Below are 20,483 nucleotides of genomic sequence, written 5' to 3'. Positions count from 1 at the left end.
TTTTGCCAACAGGGAAATTACATCCAGTCTGGAAACAGGAATCCCTATATGCAGGGAAAGAAATGAGAAAATGCCAGGGAGAAAAAGCAATCAGAATTTAACTATTCATAAAGAAGCAGGCTGACTTCCCTGTCTTCCCCTGCCAATGCCCTTCACTGGGTCCTGGATGGATTGCTTTTCTATCTTTTCTTTCTCATCCATCCAAAAGGGTCCATGTTTCCCAGCCTACTGACACCAGCAATTTCATGTTTCCAACAGGTTTCTCATTCCCCAGCCCCCCAGTTGCTGCTGCTCCTCCTTCCCAGGAGGTCAGACCTGCCACTGATGGTTATAACAGCACCAGCCCTACTTTGGCCACCTTTACCTCCTGTTTCAAGAAGAGAAAGTTAAACAACAACTACAGCAGCAACAAAAAGAAGACTGATCCCATCCCTTCTTCCTGCTCCTCCCCAAGAATTCCTCTCCCACCTCTTCCACCACTTTTACAGCTTCTTGCCCCGGGATTTCAGTTGCCATCCTCAAGTATCACTACCTCCAGAAGAAACTGCACCTGGAAGACTCCTTGGATTTTATAGGCTTATTGTGAAGATGGCTGAGGAATCCACATCTTCTTCTTCACCTGAACTTGCTGCAGATCAGCAGCAAGAACTTAAAAACAAAAACTTATTACCCCCCTCTGTGGCTAAAGGGCAGCATGCAAATGAGCTTCTCAGAGCCCCCTCTACTACCTCTAGCTTTACCACCAGTAAACCAGGCTCAGCCAAGAAATTGGTGATCAAGAACTTTAAAGAGAAACCTCTTCCAGAAAACTACACAGAGAAATTATGGCAGAAACTGAAGGAAGCAGTAGAAGCCATTCAGAACAGTACTTCGATTACATACAATTTAGAAGAACTCTATCAGGCTGTTGAAAACCTCTGTTCCTACAGGATCTCTGCAAAATTATACAAACAGCTGAGACAAATTTGTGAAGAACACATCAGAACCCAAATTCACCAATTCCGAGAGGATTCATTGGACAGTGTTCTCTTTCTAAAGAAGATAGATAAGTGCTGGCATAATCACTGCAGACAAATGTCCATGATTAGGAGCATTTTTTTGTATTTGGATAGAACGTACGTTCTTCAGAATTCAATGCTGCCTTCCATTTGGGACATGGGTCTAGAATTATTTAGGACCCATATAATTAGCGATCAGACAGTCCAGAACAGGACTATTGAAGGCATTCTCCTTTTGATTGATAGGGAAAGGAACGGTGAAGCAATTGACAGGAGTTTGCTCAGAAGCCTCCTGAGTATGCTTTCAGACTTGCAGATTTATCAAGATTCTTTTGAACAAAGATTTTTGGAAGAAACCAACCAGCTATATGCGGCCGAGGGGCAGCGTTTGATGCAAGAAAGAGAGGTTTCTGAATACTTTCATCATGTCAACAGACGTCTAGAAGAAGAAGAAGATAGGCTGATCACTTATCTAGATCTGACTACTCAGAAGCCACTAATTGCAACTGTAGAAAAGCAGCTCCTGGGTGAACATTTAACAGCCATCCTTCAGAAAGGTTTAAGTCACCTTCTTGATGAAAATCGGACTCAAGATTTGTCTCTACTCTATCAGCTATTTAGCAGGGTATGCAATGGAGTTCAGGTTCTCTTGCAGTACTGGACTGAATACATCAAGGCATTTGGCAGCGCTATTGTCATCAATCCCGAAAAAGATAAGACCATGGTACAGGAATTGCTGGACTTTAAAGATAAAGTTGACTATATTACGGAAATCAGTTTTATGAAAAACGAAAGGTTTGTCAATGCCACGAAGGAAGCATTTGAAACCTTCATTAACAAAAGACCAAATAAGCCTGCTGAGCTCATAGCAAAGTATGTGGATTCAAAGCTCCGTGCAGGTAACAGGGAAGCTACAGATGAAGAACTTGAGAAAATGTTGGACAAGATCATGATCATATTTCGGTTCATTTATGGGAAAGATGTCTTTGAAGCCTTTTATAAGAAGGACTTAGTCAAAAGGCTGTTGGTTGGAAAGAGCGCATCGACAGATGCTGAAAAGTCGATGCTTTCAAAACTCAAGCACGAATGTGGACCTGTGTTCACCAGCAAACTAGAAGGGATGTTCAAAGACATAGAGCTGTCCAAAGATATCATGGTTCAATTCAAACAGTATGTGCAAAACCAAAACTCTCCTGTTAGCATTGAACTGACCGTGAATATCCTGACAACAGGTCACTGGCCAACCTATGTGCCTATGGAGGTTCACTTACCGGCTGAGATGGTAAGACTCCAGGAGATTTTCAAGACTTTTTACTTAGGTAAACACAGTGGGAGGAAGCTTCAGTGGCAATCGACGCTAGGACACTGTGTACTAAAAGCAGAATTTAAAGAGGGCAAAAAGGAGCTTCAGGTCTCTCTTTTCCAAACACTGGTGTTGCTAATGTTTAACGATGGCAAAGAATTTAGTGTAGAAGACATCAAGCAAGCTACAGGAATAGAGGATGGAGAATTAAGGAGATCACTCCAGTCCTTAGCCTGTGGCAAAGCTAGAGTTCTGATGAAAAATCCCAAGGGCAAAGATGTGGAAGATGGTGATAAATTTACTTGCAACGATGACTTCAGACACAAACTCTTCAGGATAAAAATCAATCAAATCCAGATGAAAGAAACAGTAGAGGAACAAGCAAGCACTACCGAAAAAGTCTTTCAGGACCGACAGTATCACATTGATGCTGCAATTGTGAGAATCATGAAGATAAGAAAGGCTCTAGACCACAATCAGCTTATTTCAGAAGCATATAATCAACTGAGGTTCCCGGTTAAGCCTGCTGATCTCAAGAAGAGAATAGAATCCTTAATTGACAGGGACTACATGGAAAGAGACAAAGAAAACCCAAACCAGTACAATTACGTTGCCTAAAATGTTCACCTTTGAACACCTGGTAAATCATACCCAGTTGCCAGTAGATAAATTAGCCTATCATTCCAATTAATTGACTTCTTTCCTACTACTGATGACTTACTGAATGAAAGCCGCTTTTTCAGTGATTTATATGCCCATTTAAAGAGCACAGTTTACATTAAAGAAGAATGCTGTTGAACCCTTTCCATGTTTGGTTGATGGCAACAAATTTTTAACGATCTTTCATACTTCACTCAAATTTGGGGACTGTGAAAGGTTCCTGTGCTTGATGGGAAGTGGCGGGGTTGCATTGTGACTGGGAGGCAAAATGTGAGTTGTGTACAGGAGACTTTACCCAGCATACTTAAAAGTGCATGCAAGAATGACAAACCATATACAATCATCCCGATATTTGGTTATTCATCTGTTTTGTGCTTTCCTTGCAAAGAGAACTAAATGGTCAAGTGTATTGACATTTGCTATATAATATTGTTTCCACTGAAAAGATTTTTTTAAAACAAATCTAATCCAGAGAAAACATCTTTAAATTTTAGGAGCAGCTGCTCCTGGATATCAAACAGGTAAAGCTTTAAAGAATCATAGTTTTGTGAAAACAAGCCCCTGTAAATCTACGAGTGCCACTGGCCCTACACCCACATGCGCTGACCCTCCTAGCATAGGGAAGGCCTCTTTTTTGGACTAAGGTTTCTGAAAGCATCCCAGAACCTCTTTCCATTTATTTACTCCCACTCTTAGTCTAATTCTTGAAAATTCTTAGTATAGAAAATCCGTAACAATTTTCTGATTTTAAGGAGAGGACCTCCTGATCCTTCTCTCTCTCAAAATCACTTGCCATGTAAAGAGGTGACATGTTGCCATAAGATCCAGATGCTACCTCTAGTGCAAGAGAAAGTCCCAGGCTAGGATGACTAACTGACTATGGAAGTGAGTAGCAAGATAATTGAGTTTTCCAAATTGGGAGGAGTCTAGAGAACAAAAAGGCTACTTCTCTCCCTCTACATATATGTACATCAGTGAGATTTAAGCTACAGTCTGGAATGCATGCAGTCTAACCTGTGTGCAGGCAGGAAATAAGTGCTCTTTAAAAAAACTAAACTAGTATAGTATTTGGTAGCACTTCATCCATACCTCCACCATTTTGAAGCCACAAGGAAGAAAAATATATTGATCCTAACCTTCAGGCAAGTAGCCTTTGCCTCTTCCATTTGCTAATTAAATTTTCTTAAGCCCTCTCCACTCGTGGCTTTCTATAGCAAAATCTGTTCCATCTCTTATGGCACCTTTTGACATGAATTTGATTATCTAACAAAAGACTGCATTGACAAGTCTTCCTAACCATTTACAGCAGCAGCTTCTCTATATCCTAGATCTTAGCTACTTTTCTTCTTTCTTAGAGCCCAGGACTTATCTGACAAGAAAACTGCCATCAGTTATCAACACCCTCATCCTCCTTCACTAAACTAGAAAGCTTTCTTTCCCCCACCCTCCCCAAACTCTGTACCTAGAACCATTTTTCTCCCAGGTGGGCTTAGCCTTTCAAGGAATCTTTTCAGCCCCCCACCATTTGGAAAGTAGGTAGGTCCCTTCCTCAAAGAGATTTCTCCCCTTAGACAATCACCCTTTTAAAACTGGAGGCTGTAACAATTGAAGCAAGAGCAATTACTTAGAAAATATAAAATATCAGAAGAAACAACTGATAAGATTTGAAAACTCATTGTAAAGCATAAATGATTTTTTAGATCAGTTCTTAGGTAAGTTTTAAGTCATTTTTCCTCTCTGTCTCTATTTTTCTGCAAATTTTTTTACTTAAAAAAATTATTTCTGAGGAGATCCTTAAAAATCATTAAGTATTGGCTTAAAAACCTCTGCTTTAAAGAATTTTATAATTTGCTACCATTAATGTTTTTAAAACTAAAAATTGATACAGGTCCAAATCAGGCAAAACCAAGCTACATCTTCAAAGAGGAAAAGGATACTTTTCTATCCCTATCCCCCTTGGGTCCTCTGTGTCTTGCCTGGTCCTCCTCCCATAGCAAAGAACTTCAGGAGATACTCAAGCCAGACTGTGCTACATCAGTCTCAGAGCACCCAGGCTAGCTCTGCAATTGGCACATCTGTGTGGCATTTAGCCATAGATTATACAGAAGACACATTCATAAAAATATTATACTTTATTCTATTTATCTATTTATAAATGGAATAAAATAATATAACAATAAAATAAATATATTTAAATAGAATTATATTTAGAATTATATTATAGAATATATTAATAAATAGAATAAAATTTAAAAATTAAATATATTTTTAAAATTTAAAGATTTTAAATATATATACATATATAAACATATGTATATATACATATATATATTATGTAAGATATATATACACATATGTATACACAAACTCACACCCATAAATTTTGCCTTTCACTTTTTCTTCAATTCAACTTTAGATAGGTAAGGGGGAAAAATGACAATTCTTTGAATAACCCATTTACAGAAAAGTGATAGATATGTATGTACCAAAATCCATCACTGGGAAGAAAACAAGACCAGAGCAAATGAGGGGCTGTGTAGCTTGATGCAGTTTTCATTTGTATTTAGCTGGTCTTTGTGAATTTTTTTTTCAGCCACTTAACTATCAACATTTTTGACATTAAACTAAAATATTATCTGTCCCTGTGCAACCATCTCCCTAGATACTTTATTCAAAGCTATTCTGGATCAGTTTTAGTTGCAAGAGTGCAGCAGCCTTCCTTCCAAATGGAACAGACTTTTTTATAGAACAACTTTCCTGAAGGATGCCTGTGAAGAAGGGGTGGAACTAGCCTAAGCCTTCCCAAGCATGGCTGACAGGATACAGGAACGTGCTCTTTCACTGCTTAGTCCACAAAGAACTGATGACTCACTTTTGCCATAAGTACACATGAAATCTTTGCAATGTTAACTAACAAGTTCATGATATAGAGAGTCAAAGCCAAATTTCCAGAGCCAAATTTATGGGTGTGAGTTTGTGTATACATATGTGTCTATGTATGTGTATATATCTTACATAAATAATATAAATACTTGTCATTTCCAAGAGTGAGTCTTTGGAGAGTTTGTGTTCTTGATTAAAAAGTTTCATGTTGCTTAAAAAAGCAGCAGCAGCAGCAGCAGCTGGAAGGCAGAGAGGCTGCTACAAAGCATCTCTGAAGCACGCTCTGTCCTCCAAAGAGAACGTGGTCATCCATGTTCAGTGTCTCAGACACACACTGGCAGACAAAGCCTAGAAGTTGTGCGTCCAAATCCAAGTGGTAACCACAGCAAAGAACCCTCTTCATTCACCCAGCCATGGCTGTGGATGATCAGGCTAAACTCCTGAATGCTTACAGATCTCTTCCTTTTTTTAAAAAAAATCTTTTTTTCTGATTATATATGTATATTCATTTTAAAAAACACATTTCCTTATGAATCATGATGGGAGAGAAAAATCAGAACAAAAGAGCAAAACTATGAGAGAAAAAAAAACAGAAAAAGAAAAAAAGTGAACATAGCATTTGTTGATTTACATTCAGTGTTCTTAATTCTCTCTATGGATACAGGTAGCGGTTTCCATCTAAAGCTTATTGAGATTACCCTGGAACACTGAACCGCCGAGAAGAACCGAGTCTTTCATCACATTCTTGTTGTTACTGTATTCAATGTATTCTTGATTCTGCTTGTTTCATTCAGCATCAGTTCATGTAAATCTTTCCAGGCCTTTGTAAAATCAACTTGTCCATCATTTCTTATAGAACAATAATCTTCCATTACCTTCATGTACCACAACTTGTTCAGCCCTTCTCCAATTGATGCACATCGACTCATTTTGCAGTTCTTTGCCACCACAACAAGAGCTGCTACACTTTTGCACGTGTGGATCCTTTTCCTTCCTTTATGATTTCCATGGAAATGGAAATGGCACTGCTGGATCAAAGGGTATGCACAGTTTCATAGCCTTTTGGGCATAGTTTCAGATTGCTCTCCAGAATGGGTGGATAATTTCACAACTCCATCAACAATGTATTAGTGTCCCAATGTTCTCACATCTCTTCCAACATTTATCATGATCTTTTCCTGTCACCTTACCCGATCTGAAAGGTATGAGGTGATACTTAAGAGTTGTCTTTACATTTCTCTAATCAATGATTTAGAGTATTTTTCCACATGACTATACTTGGCTTTAATTTCATCTGAAAATTGTTCATTGATCATGCCCTTTGAACATTTATCAATTGGGGAATGACTTGTATTCTTATATATTTGACCCAGTTCTTGATATATTTTAGAAACGAGGCCTTTGTCAGTAACATTGGCTATTAAAATTTTTCCCAACTTTCTGCTTACCCTCTAATCTTGGCTGAGTTGATTTGGTTTGTACAAAAACTTTTTAATTTAATATAATCAAAGTTGTCCATTTTGCACTTCATAATGTTCTCTAGCTCTTCTTTGGTCGTAAATTCCTCCCTTCTCCAAAGATCTGATAGATGTTTCAAACAGTTAAAAAGAAACAATTCAAATATCATGGAGCCAGTCAGTCAAGACATATTAAAACTTGGTGTTTTTCATAATAAAGGATCAGAGGAGCCTCATTTATAAAATATATCAAAAATGTGTCAAATTTATAAGAATACAAGTCATTCTCCAGTTGATAAATGGTCAAAGGATATGAACAGACAGTTTTCAGATGAAGAAATTAAAGCCATCTATAGTCATAAAGAAAAATGCTCTAAATCATTATTGACTAGAGAAATGCAAATTAAGACAATTCTGAGGTACCACCTCATACCACTCAGATTGGCAAAGAAAAGATTATGGTAAATGTTGGAGGGGATGTGGGAAAACTGGGGCATTAATGCATTGTTGGGGGAGTTGTGAAATGATCGACCATTCTGGAGAGCAATCAGAAATATACCCAAAGGACCATAAAACTGTGCACACCCTTTGATCCAGCAGTATTTCTACTGGGCTTATATCCCAAAGAGGACATAAAGGAGGAAAAGGGACCTACAAGTGCAAAAATGTTTGTAGTAGCTCTTTTTGTGGTGGCAAAGAATTGGAAAATGAATAGATACCCATAAATTGAGGAATGAATAGATACCCATCAAATTGTGGTCTATGAAGGAATAATGAAGAAATAAAAGTATATAATTGTTCTATAAAAAATAACGATCAAGCTGATTTTAGAAAGGCCTGGAAAGATTTACAGAACTGATGCTGAGCAAAATAAACAGAACCAGGAATACATTAAATACAGTAACAAGAATGTGTAACAATCAACTAAGAAAGACTTGGTTCTTCTCAGTAATTCAGCGATACAAAACAATCCCAAGAGATTTTGGACAGAAAATGCCACCTGCATCCAGAAAAAGAACTAAGAAGATAATGTAAATCAAGACATGCTATGTTCACTTCTTTTTTCTGTTTTTTTCTCCCATATTATTCCCGTTTTGCTCTGATTTTTCTCTCCCAATGTGATTCATAAAGCAATGTGTATTAAAAATAAAAAAGAAAAAGGAAAAAAGAAATGAGGCCTTTTATCAGAAATACTGGCTATAAAATTTTTTCCTAGCTTTGTGCTTTCCTTTTAATCTTGTACAAACAAGATTGGTTGGTTTTATTTGTGCAAAAACTTCTTGATTTAATGTAATCAAAGTTGTTCATTTTGCATTTCATAATATTCTCTAGTTCTTCTTTGGTCATAAATTCCTCCCTTTTCCAAAGATCTTATAGGTAAACTATGCTGCTTTATCCTAAAGTTTTAGGTCTGGTACTGTTAAGGCCATCATTTTTTATATTTTTTTCCATTAATTCCCTTGATATTCTTGACCTTTTGTTCTTCCAGATGAATTGTGTTATTATTTTTTCTAGCTCGATAAAATATTTTTTGGCAATTTGATTGGCAGAGTTCTTCCTTAAAGGTGAATATCATGTTATATTAAATCAAAAAGTTTTTATACAAACAAACCAATGCAGCCAAGATTAGGAGGGAAGCAGAAAACCTGGGAAAATTTTTTTACATTCAAGGGTTCTGATAAAGGCCTCATTTCTAAAATATAATTGACTCAAATTTCTAAGAATACAAGTCATTTTTCAGTTGATAAATAATCAAAGGATACAAACAGATACTTTTCAGATGAAGAAATTAAAATTACTTTTAGTCCTAAGAAAAAATGCTCTCAATCCCAATTGATTAGAAAAATGCAAATTCAGACAACTTTGAGATACCACTACACACCTCTCAGATTGGCTAAGATGACAGAAAAAGATAATGACGAATGTTGGAGGGGATGTGGGAAAACTGGGACACTGAATCATTATTAAGGAATGGTTGGAATTATGCCCAAAGGGCTATCAAACTGTGCATGCCCTTTGACCCAGCAGTGTTTCTATTGGGCCTATATCCCAAAGAGATCTTAAAGAAAGGAAAGGGATCCACATGTGCAAAAATGTTTATAGCAGCCTCTTTTGTAATGGTAAGGAAATGGAAACTGAGTGGATGCCCATCCATTGGGGAATGACTGATTAAGTTATGGTCTATGAATGTTATGGACTATTATTGTTCTATAAGAAATGACCAGCAGGATAATTTCAAAGGCCTGGAGAGCCTTACATGAACTGATGCTGAGTGAAGTGAGTAGAACCGGGAAAACATTATGCACAGCAACAAGATTATGTGATGATCAACTGGGATGGACTTGGACTTTTTCAACAATACAGGCCAATTCCAATGGTTTGTGATGGAGAGAGCCATCTGAACCCAGAGAGACATTTCAAAAAACTAGTCCCACAGATTAAAAAGGAATTCACTTAGCTCGCCCTTCTTAGAAATACTACAATTTGCCACTATTGAAGCACATTAGTAGCGTAAAGGTAATTAACTATCTTCAGTTCGGATTATTTGCTACTAATGCAATGAATTTATGGAAAATGGAATTGGGTTTATCATTATAGTTTCTGACTGTTTCTATTTCAAATGAAAGTACCTGCAGATTTTCTGTTGTTACTGCTGTTCTGCAGTTTCAGGATTTAACCAGTCTGGGCCATGGCTTGGCAGTCACTACTTTCACTCAAGCAGTTCACAAAGTCACCTTCAAAGAGTTTTTTTCCTTAACTTTCATTCCTCTTCTTACAGCATAGGTCAGTTTCTTGAATTAGCCCGAATTGCAGGGAAGTGGAGGTTGGCTTCGAGAGTTTCACACTGCACCAAGTTATTGTAGTCATGCTAGGTCAGGAGGCAGGCTTTGTGTCCTCGGACCAGACCGTCTGGGTAGTCATGGTCCACATTGAAATAAAATTCGGCAAGTTGTAGCATGGAGGAAATAATTTAATTGATTTCCACATTATTTTTAATTTTTATCAAAAAGTGAGTTCTAATCTCAGAAGCAAGAGTCTGGGTTTATCAGGCAGTAGATTACTACAGTCATTGACTTTTATGTCTTGTACACTTAACTTATTCCAGTGATCCAGTACTTTATTTCTTAGTCAGTACCAAATGGTTTTTATAATATATTTTTAGGTCTAACTTGGCCACTTTTCTTTGCATTTTTTCCCATTAATTCCCTTGCTTTTCTTGACCTTTTGTTCTTCCAAATGAATTCTGTTATTATTTTTTCTAGCTCTATAAAGTAATTTTTGGCAGTCTTATTGTTATGGTACTGAATTAGATTAATTTAGGCAGGATTGTCATTTTTATTATATTAGCTTAGCCAACCCATGAATAATTGATGTTTTTCCAATTGTTTATATCTTACTTTGTATGAAAAGTGTTTGTAGTTGTGTTCATATAGTTCCTGGCTTCTTGGCAGGGAGACTTCCAAATATTTTATATTATCTACAATTATATTAAATGGGATTTCTTTATCTCTTGCTGCTGGGCTTTGTTAGTAACATATAGCAATGCCAATGATTTATGTGGATTTATTTTGTATCCTGCAACTTTGCTAAAGTTGTTAATTGTTTCTCTAGGATTCTCCAAATATACCATCACATCATCTACAAAAAGAGATACTTTTGTTTCCTAATTACCTACTCTAATTCCTTCAATTTTTTTCTTTTCTTATTGCTAAATTTAACATTTCTAGTACAATATTTAATAGTGGTCATATTAGGTAACCTTGCTTTACCCCTAATCTTATTGGAAATGTTTCTAGTTTATCCCCGTTACATATAATTGTGCTAAGAGTAACTAACGGTTATTATTATTATCTCATTTGATTCTCACAACTCCTTTCAGAAAAAAAAAAGTGTATCATTGCCCTCATTTTACACTGAGGAAACTGATGTAAATGATGATCACACAGCAGGTAAGTATCTGGCATGGGATTTGAACTCAGGGCTGACTCTGGGCCCAGTTGTCTAGGTACTACATCACCCAGCTGCTAATGGACACACTATTGCTTTGCTGATGAAGCTGTGAATCAGTTAAAGCTGTGAATTGAACATGGAATTATGCAAATAAAGTAATATGTCCACACCCTTTAACACAGATCATTTGCCTGGGTACATAACCCAATGAGGTCATTAATAAGAATAATACCTTCTTCTATACCACAAAATTTGGAATGGAAGTGCTTTATGGTAGCCAAGAACTAAAACAAAATCTTCACCCATTGGCAGAATGGCTATACAGGCTGCTGTGCATGAAAGTAGGAGAATAAAAGGGACAAAGAGAGAAGAGTAAACAAATCCAAGAAAAGAAGACTCTCATTGTCCCATTGACAATGGGCCTCTACCCAGAAAAATCAAGTCAGAGTCACAAAGAACAGACCCACTACCAAGACAAGGAGAGCAGATGCCTCCACTTCTACTCAGTCCTTTGCAAAAGTGGGAATCCCCTGATGTGAGTCTCTATTTCCAAATTTTTCCAATGCAGTTGGCTTCCCCTCTTAAAAAAGGAAGAAAGATCCTGGGCAAAAGTCTGGTGACATTTTAAAAAATCAATAAAATTTTAAAAATAAAATCACACCAATTCCCAGTAATTCTGGAGAGGAACAGGAAATGGAACAGTGTGGATCCTGAAAGAGTGGACAGGCTTAAGAGGGTATGATGTGCCAGGTGGGCCGGGCTAGCCCAAAAAGCTTCCAGGGGCCACAGTAAGGACCCAGGAGCTTCCTTTTTTCCCCCTACATAATAATTTGTTTTAATTGTATAGTATTAAATCACCTTGCAAACAGATTACAGTCACTACCATTTTATCAACAGGTACTTTATTATTTTTTTTCTTTTTTTTTTGGCAAACAGAATAAACTGAAACCAAAAAAAACCCAACAAATTTCATTATCATGTAGGAAAATAATTATTCACTTATAAGTCAAATGATTTTTATGACTAAACTGAAAATAGAAAATCTACATTTACAGATTTAAAATAAAACCTTAGTGCAAGAACCATAACCCAAGTTAATTACAGAATCACTACTAATGAAAGAGGTAGATCTTGGAGCTTCCTGGGGACTAGCATGGTTAGATCTGTGATCCTTCATCTTCCCTGGGATAGTTTTTAAATTCTACCGACATGCTGTAAGGAATCCTAGTGAGTAGGAATCTTAAGGAAGTCTCAGCCATGTCTTTTGTGAAACTTCTTTTTGCTGAGAACTCTAAAATGCGCTCTTATCTGATAAAATCTCAGGGAGCACTAGAAGGATTGGCTGATCTCTGTGCCTTCATTAATAACCTTCATGGTAGGCCTGTGTTAAGTCTGGGAACTTGGCCAGTTCCTGGAGTAAACATAATCCTCCTAAAGGAATAAACACATTCTCTCTGATGGACCTCTTACGATAGAGCATCCCTGTACCTGAGGGAGGCTGCTCTGTCTCAGGGATCACCTATCACTGGAGAGGAGGTTAGCCAAGACAGGCCTGGTCCCTGCTGGTTCCAACATAGAGAGGGAAATCCTCCATGCAGAACAAAGTCAGACAAGAGCGGGAAGGAGGGCTTCCTGGAAGAAGTGGACTCCAGAGCAAAGAGCCTGCAGCCTCAGGGCCAGTACCAGGAGGTTGTTGGACTTCCTTTGTCTGAGGAGGAAGGATGACACTGTCTCTGACCATCCACAGCCTGGCACACCCTCCCCAGACCCCTAGTCACAGGCACAGCCGCACTTACCCACAGAGACCAGATTGTGGTAGTTCTCCAGCATCACATCCCTGTGCAGGGCCCTCTGGGCTGGCTCCAGGAGCCTCCACTCCTCCCTGGTGAAGTCCACAGCCACGTCCCAGAAGGTCACCGAGGCCTGAAGGAAACACATTCCTGCTGAACCAGGATCAGCCTTCCAAGTGTTTCTGTCTTACCCATCCATGGGGCACCCTACATGGCCCTCCCAGACACCATGGACAGTGCTTTTTCCTTTGGGGCAGCAGGCAGATCCAGTTCTCTTTTAGGAGATTCTGCCGAGTACCGATCACTGACTCCCGCATCCAAGGGAGATTTTAGAAACCTCCTGGACCGTGACCAACTCTGGAGGACAGTGTCCCTCCAGGACACCCGCTCAGCAGAAGGAATCCAAGGAAACTCTCCGGGTGAGCATCGGCCAGGGATGTGCTGGCAGAGTAGAGTATACTTCATCATGGTGGATTTTGCTTTTCGATGGCCCATCTCAAACTTTTTGGTCTCAGAGCCCCTTTCAACTTAAAATAAGCAAAAACTTATGCATCATAGTGGACATTAAAATGGATAAAATTATGAAATGATAAGTCATCACATCATTTTATAAGGAGCTATTTTCCAAAACTAATTACAGTGGCAGATGGGGCAGTGCTGTGCATTTTTTCATAATTCCTTTAATGATCAATAAACACCCACCTTAGGCCACAGTCACACTCTCCCGTCCCAAGTTTGTGAACCCCCGCAGGCATCAGACTCCTCATTCCCTATCTGCCCAATGCCTTAGTCCTGAATATTCCCCCTACTCCAACCCAGGCCCACAATCCCACCCCAGAGACAGCGCTCTGGAAGGCCCGGCTTCGCCTCCACCCCAGCCCCACCTTCTCCACCTTTTGCCTGGTCCAGGGATGCAGCTGCCCCAGCCATCCTCCCCAGCTCTGGCTGCATTTTCGCTCATTCCCCAGACTCAGGGCTTGGAATACTCATGGCTCGCCCCACTCTGTCCAAGTTCTTCCCCTACCACGATTATCAGTAATCATCGGAACCTCAGTGTCCTCTGAGGGTCTGCACCCACCACGCAATCAGAATCCTGGTTGCTGACAGACCTCCGGGAGCATCCTTCTTTCCTCAGTGAGTCTCGGCCCTCATAGTCTCTCTCCTTCCCAATTCCTGCTCTCACAGAGGGGACTTTGACACTCACATTAAGTCCTTCAGATGCCCATTTTTCCTCCCAGATCTTCTACTTTTGCCATAAACTACTCCTCCTCCCCGTCCCATCACCCACACAAAGATGGTCACTCTTTGATCCTGCCTTCCATAGGTGTGTAGGCAAGTCATCGAACACTGTTGTCTGAATTTACTCAAAGGGATTCTAAAAGTCCTGACCTCCCAAGATCCTTGGAGGATCATACGAGATCATATCATAAAGCACGCTCTGAAACTGCTGGTGATTATTATCATCTAATCTGCCTTCCTTCGCATCCTTCTGCAGTTCCCTCCAATGTTCCCCTTTGGGGGCCAAGACATCTATTAATTCTTTGAGACAGTCCTTCAAACACATTGAGAGGCTGGGCTCCCCAGATCTTCTCAAACATAGACATCTCTCATCCATCTAGTGCACCCCATATTAGATGATTGTTAAGATTCTTACAAGGTGCTAAGTCACTGGAATTGATAGATACAATAATTATCTAATTTAGCATGGTACTTAACAGTTCTCTAGTTCACTAATGTACTTAATATTTATTAGAGTTCCACAAGATTCACACCTTTAAGAGAGCATATATAAGCTAGGAGCTTCAACCAGGATTCAGTCTGGAACATTCAGAAGTCATTCCTTTTTCCACCTTTGTGCTGGCAAGGCTGAAGTTGGAAAAGCAAAGGACTAGCATTAAGAGCCCTCAGAACCAAGGAGAGAGATAGGCCTCTAAGAAAGCTAACCGGGCTATTTTGAAGGAGACAGTAAAGGATTTGGACTTAAATCCCTGGCTGCATTTGAAGTGATTATTACTTTGAACTGAAAGGAAGGCTGCTCCCAGAAGCCCCCCAAGGAACCTGCTCCTAGAGAACATATTTTGGAGAAGAATATTACAGACAATATCCAGATACTTTCCCAGGCTGAGTCGCCTGCTCTAGTCCACCAGTTTGGGTTGCCGGTCAGAAAGCTGAACATAGAACCTCAGAACCGCCAGGTACCAAACCAGTCCAGCTTCTGTCTTTCTCCAAGTCTTGTTCCCTTTCCTCCTCCATCCCTCTTCTACAGGTTCCTTCCCTCACCTTCCCCTATTCTCTCAGGGTGGTCCCTGATAAGGAGGGGGTGCTGATGGCTGGAAAGCACTCTGTAAACACTACAATACAATGCAAATATTGGGTCTCATCATTATTATTATTACGGTGGCGGCAGCAGTGATCATTACCCTCTAGTCTGGTGGCGACTTCATCTGCTGAGCTTGAGATATTTCTAGAGTAATACAGACAGCGATATTGCTGGTAAATATGGAATACTCAGGATCTGGGGCAGGGGGGAGATACATGAACACATACTTTTGGTTTTAATTTGTGTCATTAAGTATAAACTTAAGCAAAACAATGAATCAAGGCCTGACTTTGGCCACTTCTTAAGTGTAAATGTACCAAAAATGCAATGCTTAATAAGGCGGTGGGAGCTGGGTCCAGCATAGCCCCTGCTTACCTGGATATAGATGCATCCCTGTTAAGAACCACACTTAAATGCAAAATCCAGAAAGCCTATAAAGGTTAAAGGGGACTGAACTGTTAAGGAGCAGGGAGGAAAGCTCCTGGCTGTGAATCATAACACCCCTGAAGGAAGTACAAATCGGCCTCTACTGCTGGGCAGATGTTGCATGTGGATTGGGAATGAAATAAATCCGAGGGAAGAGGGAACTTCTCATCCTCTCACATGAAGGGATCTATTCTGCTGGTCAGAATTAGATCCCCAGCAGCCACTAGCAGGTTGCTCCCTTAACACAGCCCTCAATAAAATGCCAGGTCTTTGAGGGGAGGGGCAGTTTATTTTTTTTATTGGGTATGAACAGGGTCTGGAACATAGGAAGAATTTTAAACGGGTTTTTTGAATTTTAGGAAAAAAATGATCTTGAGTTAGAAGAAAGGATCTTTCACGTTAACTGGCCAAATGTTCTGATCTATTTTTAATGCTTGACTTCTGTCTTTATCCAGTACTACAATCAGAATGACAATTGCTTTTTGAATTGTGTGTATTGGTTCTAAACTTTGCCAATTCCAGCTCTCTAGGTTCTAGGTGCCTGACTGACCAGCAGAGGCTTCTGGAGGAGACTAGCTGAGTCAGAGGAGCCGAGATGACTCGGGATGAATAGAGACCACCAGAGAGTCCAGAGAGAAACATTCCCTGAGAAGACACGGCACAACACAGGCCACATGAAACACAACTCACAAGGCTCCTGGCCATCGGACTCCTGGACGCCATTCCCTCCTCAGCCTCCATCCTCCTGTCCAGGGGAGAGTGAGAAAGCAGTCACACCGAGGATCCCGCCAGCCTCTTCCCACCTTTCACTGCAGATGAGCTTTCCCTGCCTGCACCTACCTGCCCGCACCCACCTGGCCACCACTTGCAGATGAAGCCAGCCTCCCCCAGCCCGCCTGTCCTGCCCTTCAGGGCCAGGGCAGAGCCACGATGGTGAGGAAGTGATTGCTGACTGATGGCCCGCAAGTAATGACAGATCTGAGGCAGGATGGCAGTCCAAAGCAGGGGCCGAGAGGTGTTAGCTGCTGCACCTGTCCCCATGTTCCCCCGGGGCACTCTCTCTCCCTCCAACATGTCTGCGATACTCACCTCTCTTTGCCCAAGCCTTTGGGCAAGGCCTCTGGGGTTACCCCTCTCTCCCCTGGGCAGGATGGGCATGAGTTCCTCGCTACCCCCCAGCAGTGCCAGGCAAGAGGCTTCCCCGGGGCAGAGCCACCTGCATCTTTTGGCACAGTTCGGGGAGGGGGGGATGAGGGACAGCCCCTGATCACTACTGGACATGGGACCTATGAGCACCCCCACAGACCTGAGAAGGGAAACCCAGGTCACACACAAGGACCATGACATCCAAGGAGCGAGGGCTGGATGTCCAGGGATTATGGGGAATCAGGAACACACCTGGCCTATATACCTACCACACAGACACTTCTTCCACACCTATTTGCACTGCCATTTACATGTGCACACTGACACTGAACTTGCACTTAGACTCGCAGAACATAGCACTCTACCCACTTTTTCACTACCGCTTTCATTTGCACACTCATCCCAATCTGCACTTTCACAGAACATTAGTACATTCCCCTACTCATATTTTACCTGCAGATTGACCCATAAAACATACACACCCCAGAACCTACACACTGAGAACACATTTTATCCACAATCTTTTGCACTCATTTACATGTACACAGACATGTACTTATATAAGACAGATGATCCTGAATCTACACTTCCATGCACAGAAATCTGAAAACAAATCCTTCACTCCCATTCCCACTTCCACAGGACACCAGCATTTAGCCACACCCACTCCCACCTGCACACTTCCACAGGACACCAGCATTTAGCCACACCCACTCCCACCTGCACACTCACACGGGACACCAGCATTTAGCCACACCCACTCCCACCTGCACACTCACACAGGACACCAGCATTTAGCCACACCCACTCCCACCTGCACACTTCCACAGGACACCAGCCTTTAGGTACACCCACTCCCACCTGCACACTGACACGGGACACCAGCATTTAGCCACACCCACTGCCACCTGCACACTCACACGGGACACCAGCATTTAGCCACACCCACTCCCACTTGCACACTCACACGGGACACCAGCATTTAGCCACACCCACTCCCACCTGCACACTCACACGGGACCCCAGCATTTAGCCACACCCACTCCCACTTGCACACTCACACGGGACACCAGCATTTAGCCACACCCACTCCCACTTGCACACTCACACGGGACACCAGCATTTAGCCACACCCACTGCCACCTGCACACTCACACGGGACACCAGCATTTAGCCACACCCACTGCCACCTGCACACTCACATGGGACCCCAGCATTTAGCCACACCCACTCCCACCTGCACACTCACACGGGACACCAGCATTTAGCCACACCCACTCCCACTTGCACACTCACACGGGACACCAGCATTTAGCCACACCTACTCCCACCTGCACACTCACACGGGACCCCAGCATTTAGCCACACCCACTCCCACCTGCACACTCACACGGGACACCAGCATTTAGCCACACCCACTCCCACCTGCACACTCACACGGGACACCAGCATTTAGCCACACCCACTCCCACCTGCACACTCACACGGGACACCAGCATTTAGCCACACCCACTCCCATTTGCACACACACGGGACACCAGCATTTAGCCACACCCACTCCCATTTGCACACTCACACGGGACACCAGCATTTAGCCACACCCACTCCCATTTGCACACACACGGGACACCAGCATTTAGCCACACCCACTCCCATTTGCACACTGACATGGACACCAGCATTTAGCCACACCCACTGCCACCTGCACACTGACATGGACACCAGCATTTAGCCACACCCACTCCCACCTGCACACTCACACGGGACACCAGCATTTAGCCACACCCACTCCCACCTGCACACTTCCACAGGACACCAGCATTTAGCCACACCCACTCCCACCTGCACACTCACACGGGACACCAGCATTTAGCCACACCCACTCCCACCTGCACACTGACACGGACACCAGCATTTAGCCACACCCACTCCCATTTGCACACTGACACGGGACACCAGCATTTAGCCACACCCACTCCCATTTGCACACTGACACGGGACACCAGCATTTAGCCACACCCACTCCCACCTGCACACTCACACGGGACACCAGCATTTAGCCACACCCACTCCCATTTGCACACTGACACGGGACACCAGCATTTAGCCACACCCACTCCCATTTGCACACTCACACGGGACACCAGCATTTAGCCACACCCACTCCCATTTGCACACTCACACGGGACACCAGCATTTAGCCACACCCACTCCCACCTGCACACTGACACGGACACCAGCATTTAGCCACACCCACTCCCATTTGCACACTCACGGGACACCAGCATTTAGCCACACCCACTCCCACCTGCACACTGACACGGGACACCAGCATTTAGCCACACCCACTCCCACCTGCACACTGACACGGACACCAGCATTTAGCCACACCCACTCCCATTTGCACACTCACACGGGACACCAGCATTTAGCCACACCCACTCCCACCTGCACACTCACACGGGACACCAGCATTTAGCCACACCCACTCCCACCTGCACACTCACACGGGACACCAGCATTTAGCCACACCCACTCCACCTGCACACTCACACGGGACACCAGCATTTAGCCACACCCACTCCCACCTGCACACTCACACAGGACACCAGCATTTAGCCACACCCACTCCCACCTGCACACTTCCACAGGACACCAGCCTTTAGGTACACCCACTCCCACCTGCACACTGACACGGGACACCAGCATTTAGCCACACCCACTGCCACCTGCACACTCACACGGGACACCAGCATTTAGCCACACCCACTCCCACTTGCACACTCACACGGGACACCAGCATTTAGCCACACCCACTCCCACCTGCACACTCACACGGGACCCCAGCATTTAGCCACACCCACTCCCACTTGCACACTCACACGGGACACCAGCATTTAGCCACACCCACTCCCACTTGCACACTCACACGGGACACCAGCATTTAGCCACACCCACTGCCACCTGCACACTCACACGGGACACCAGCATTTAGCCACACCCACTGCCACCTGCACACTCACATGGGACCCCAGCATTTAGCCACACCCACTCCCACCTGCACACTCACACGGGACACCAGCATTTAGCCACACCCACTCCCACTTGCACACTCACACGGGACACCAGCATTTAGCCACACCTACTCCCACCTGCACACTCACACGGGACCCCAGCATTTAGCCACACCCACTCCCACCTGCACACTCACACGGGACACCAGCATTTAGCCACACCCACTCCCACCTGCACACTCACACGGGACACCAGCATTTAGCCACACCCACTCCCACCTGCACACTCACACGGGACACCAGCATTTAGCCACACCCACTCCCATTTGCACACACACGGGACACCAGCATTTAGCCACACCCACTCCCATTTGCACACTCACACGGGACACCAGCATTTAGCCACACCCACTCCCATTTGCACACACACGGGACACCAGCATTTAGCCACACCCACTCCCATTTGCACACTGACATGGACACCAGCATTTAGCCACACCCACTGCCACCTGCACACTGACATGGACACCAGCAT

At 42.8% G+C, this 20,483-nt stretch overlaps 2 protein-coding genes across 2 annotated transcripts in view; both read left to right on the top strand.

Moving 5' to 3' along the window:
• The window catches only part of LOC127563075 (zinc finger protein 260-like), a 298,396-nt gene that overhangs the window by 210,300 nt on the left and 67,613 nt on the right, over window positions 1-20,483 (top strand). The window lies entirely within an intron of this gene.
• LOC127563077 (cullin-4B-like) lies at window positions 246-3,105 on the top strand. Its single transcript, XM_051999305.1, is given in 3 exon segments — window positions 246-468; window positions 471-578; window positions 581-3,105. Coding segments are annotated over 3 exon segments (2,670 nt in total). The 3' UTR covers window positions 2,920-3,105.

Source organism: Antechinus flavipes, chromosome 4, assembly GCF_016432865.1.
Source record: "Antechinus flavipes isolate AdamAnt ecotype Samford, QLD, Australia chromosome 4, AdamAnt_v2, whole genome shotgun sequence".
In the NCBI taxonomy this organism is placed as follows: domain Eukaryota; kingdom Metazoa; phylum Chordata; class Mammalia; order Dasyuromorphia; family Dasyuridae; genus Antechinus; species Antechinus flavipes.
Note: the sequence above shows the minus strand (reverse complement) of the source record. Positions and strands in the feature narration are given on the sequence as shown.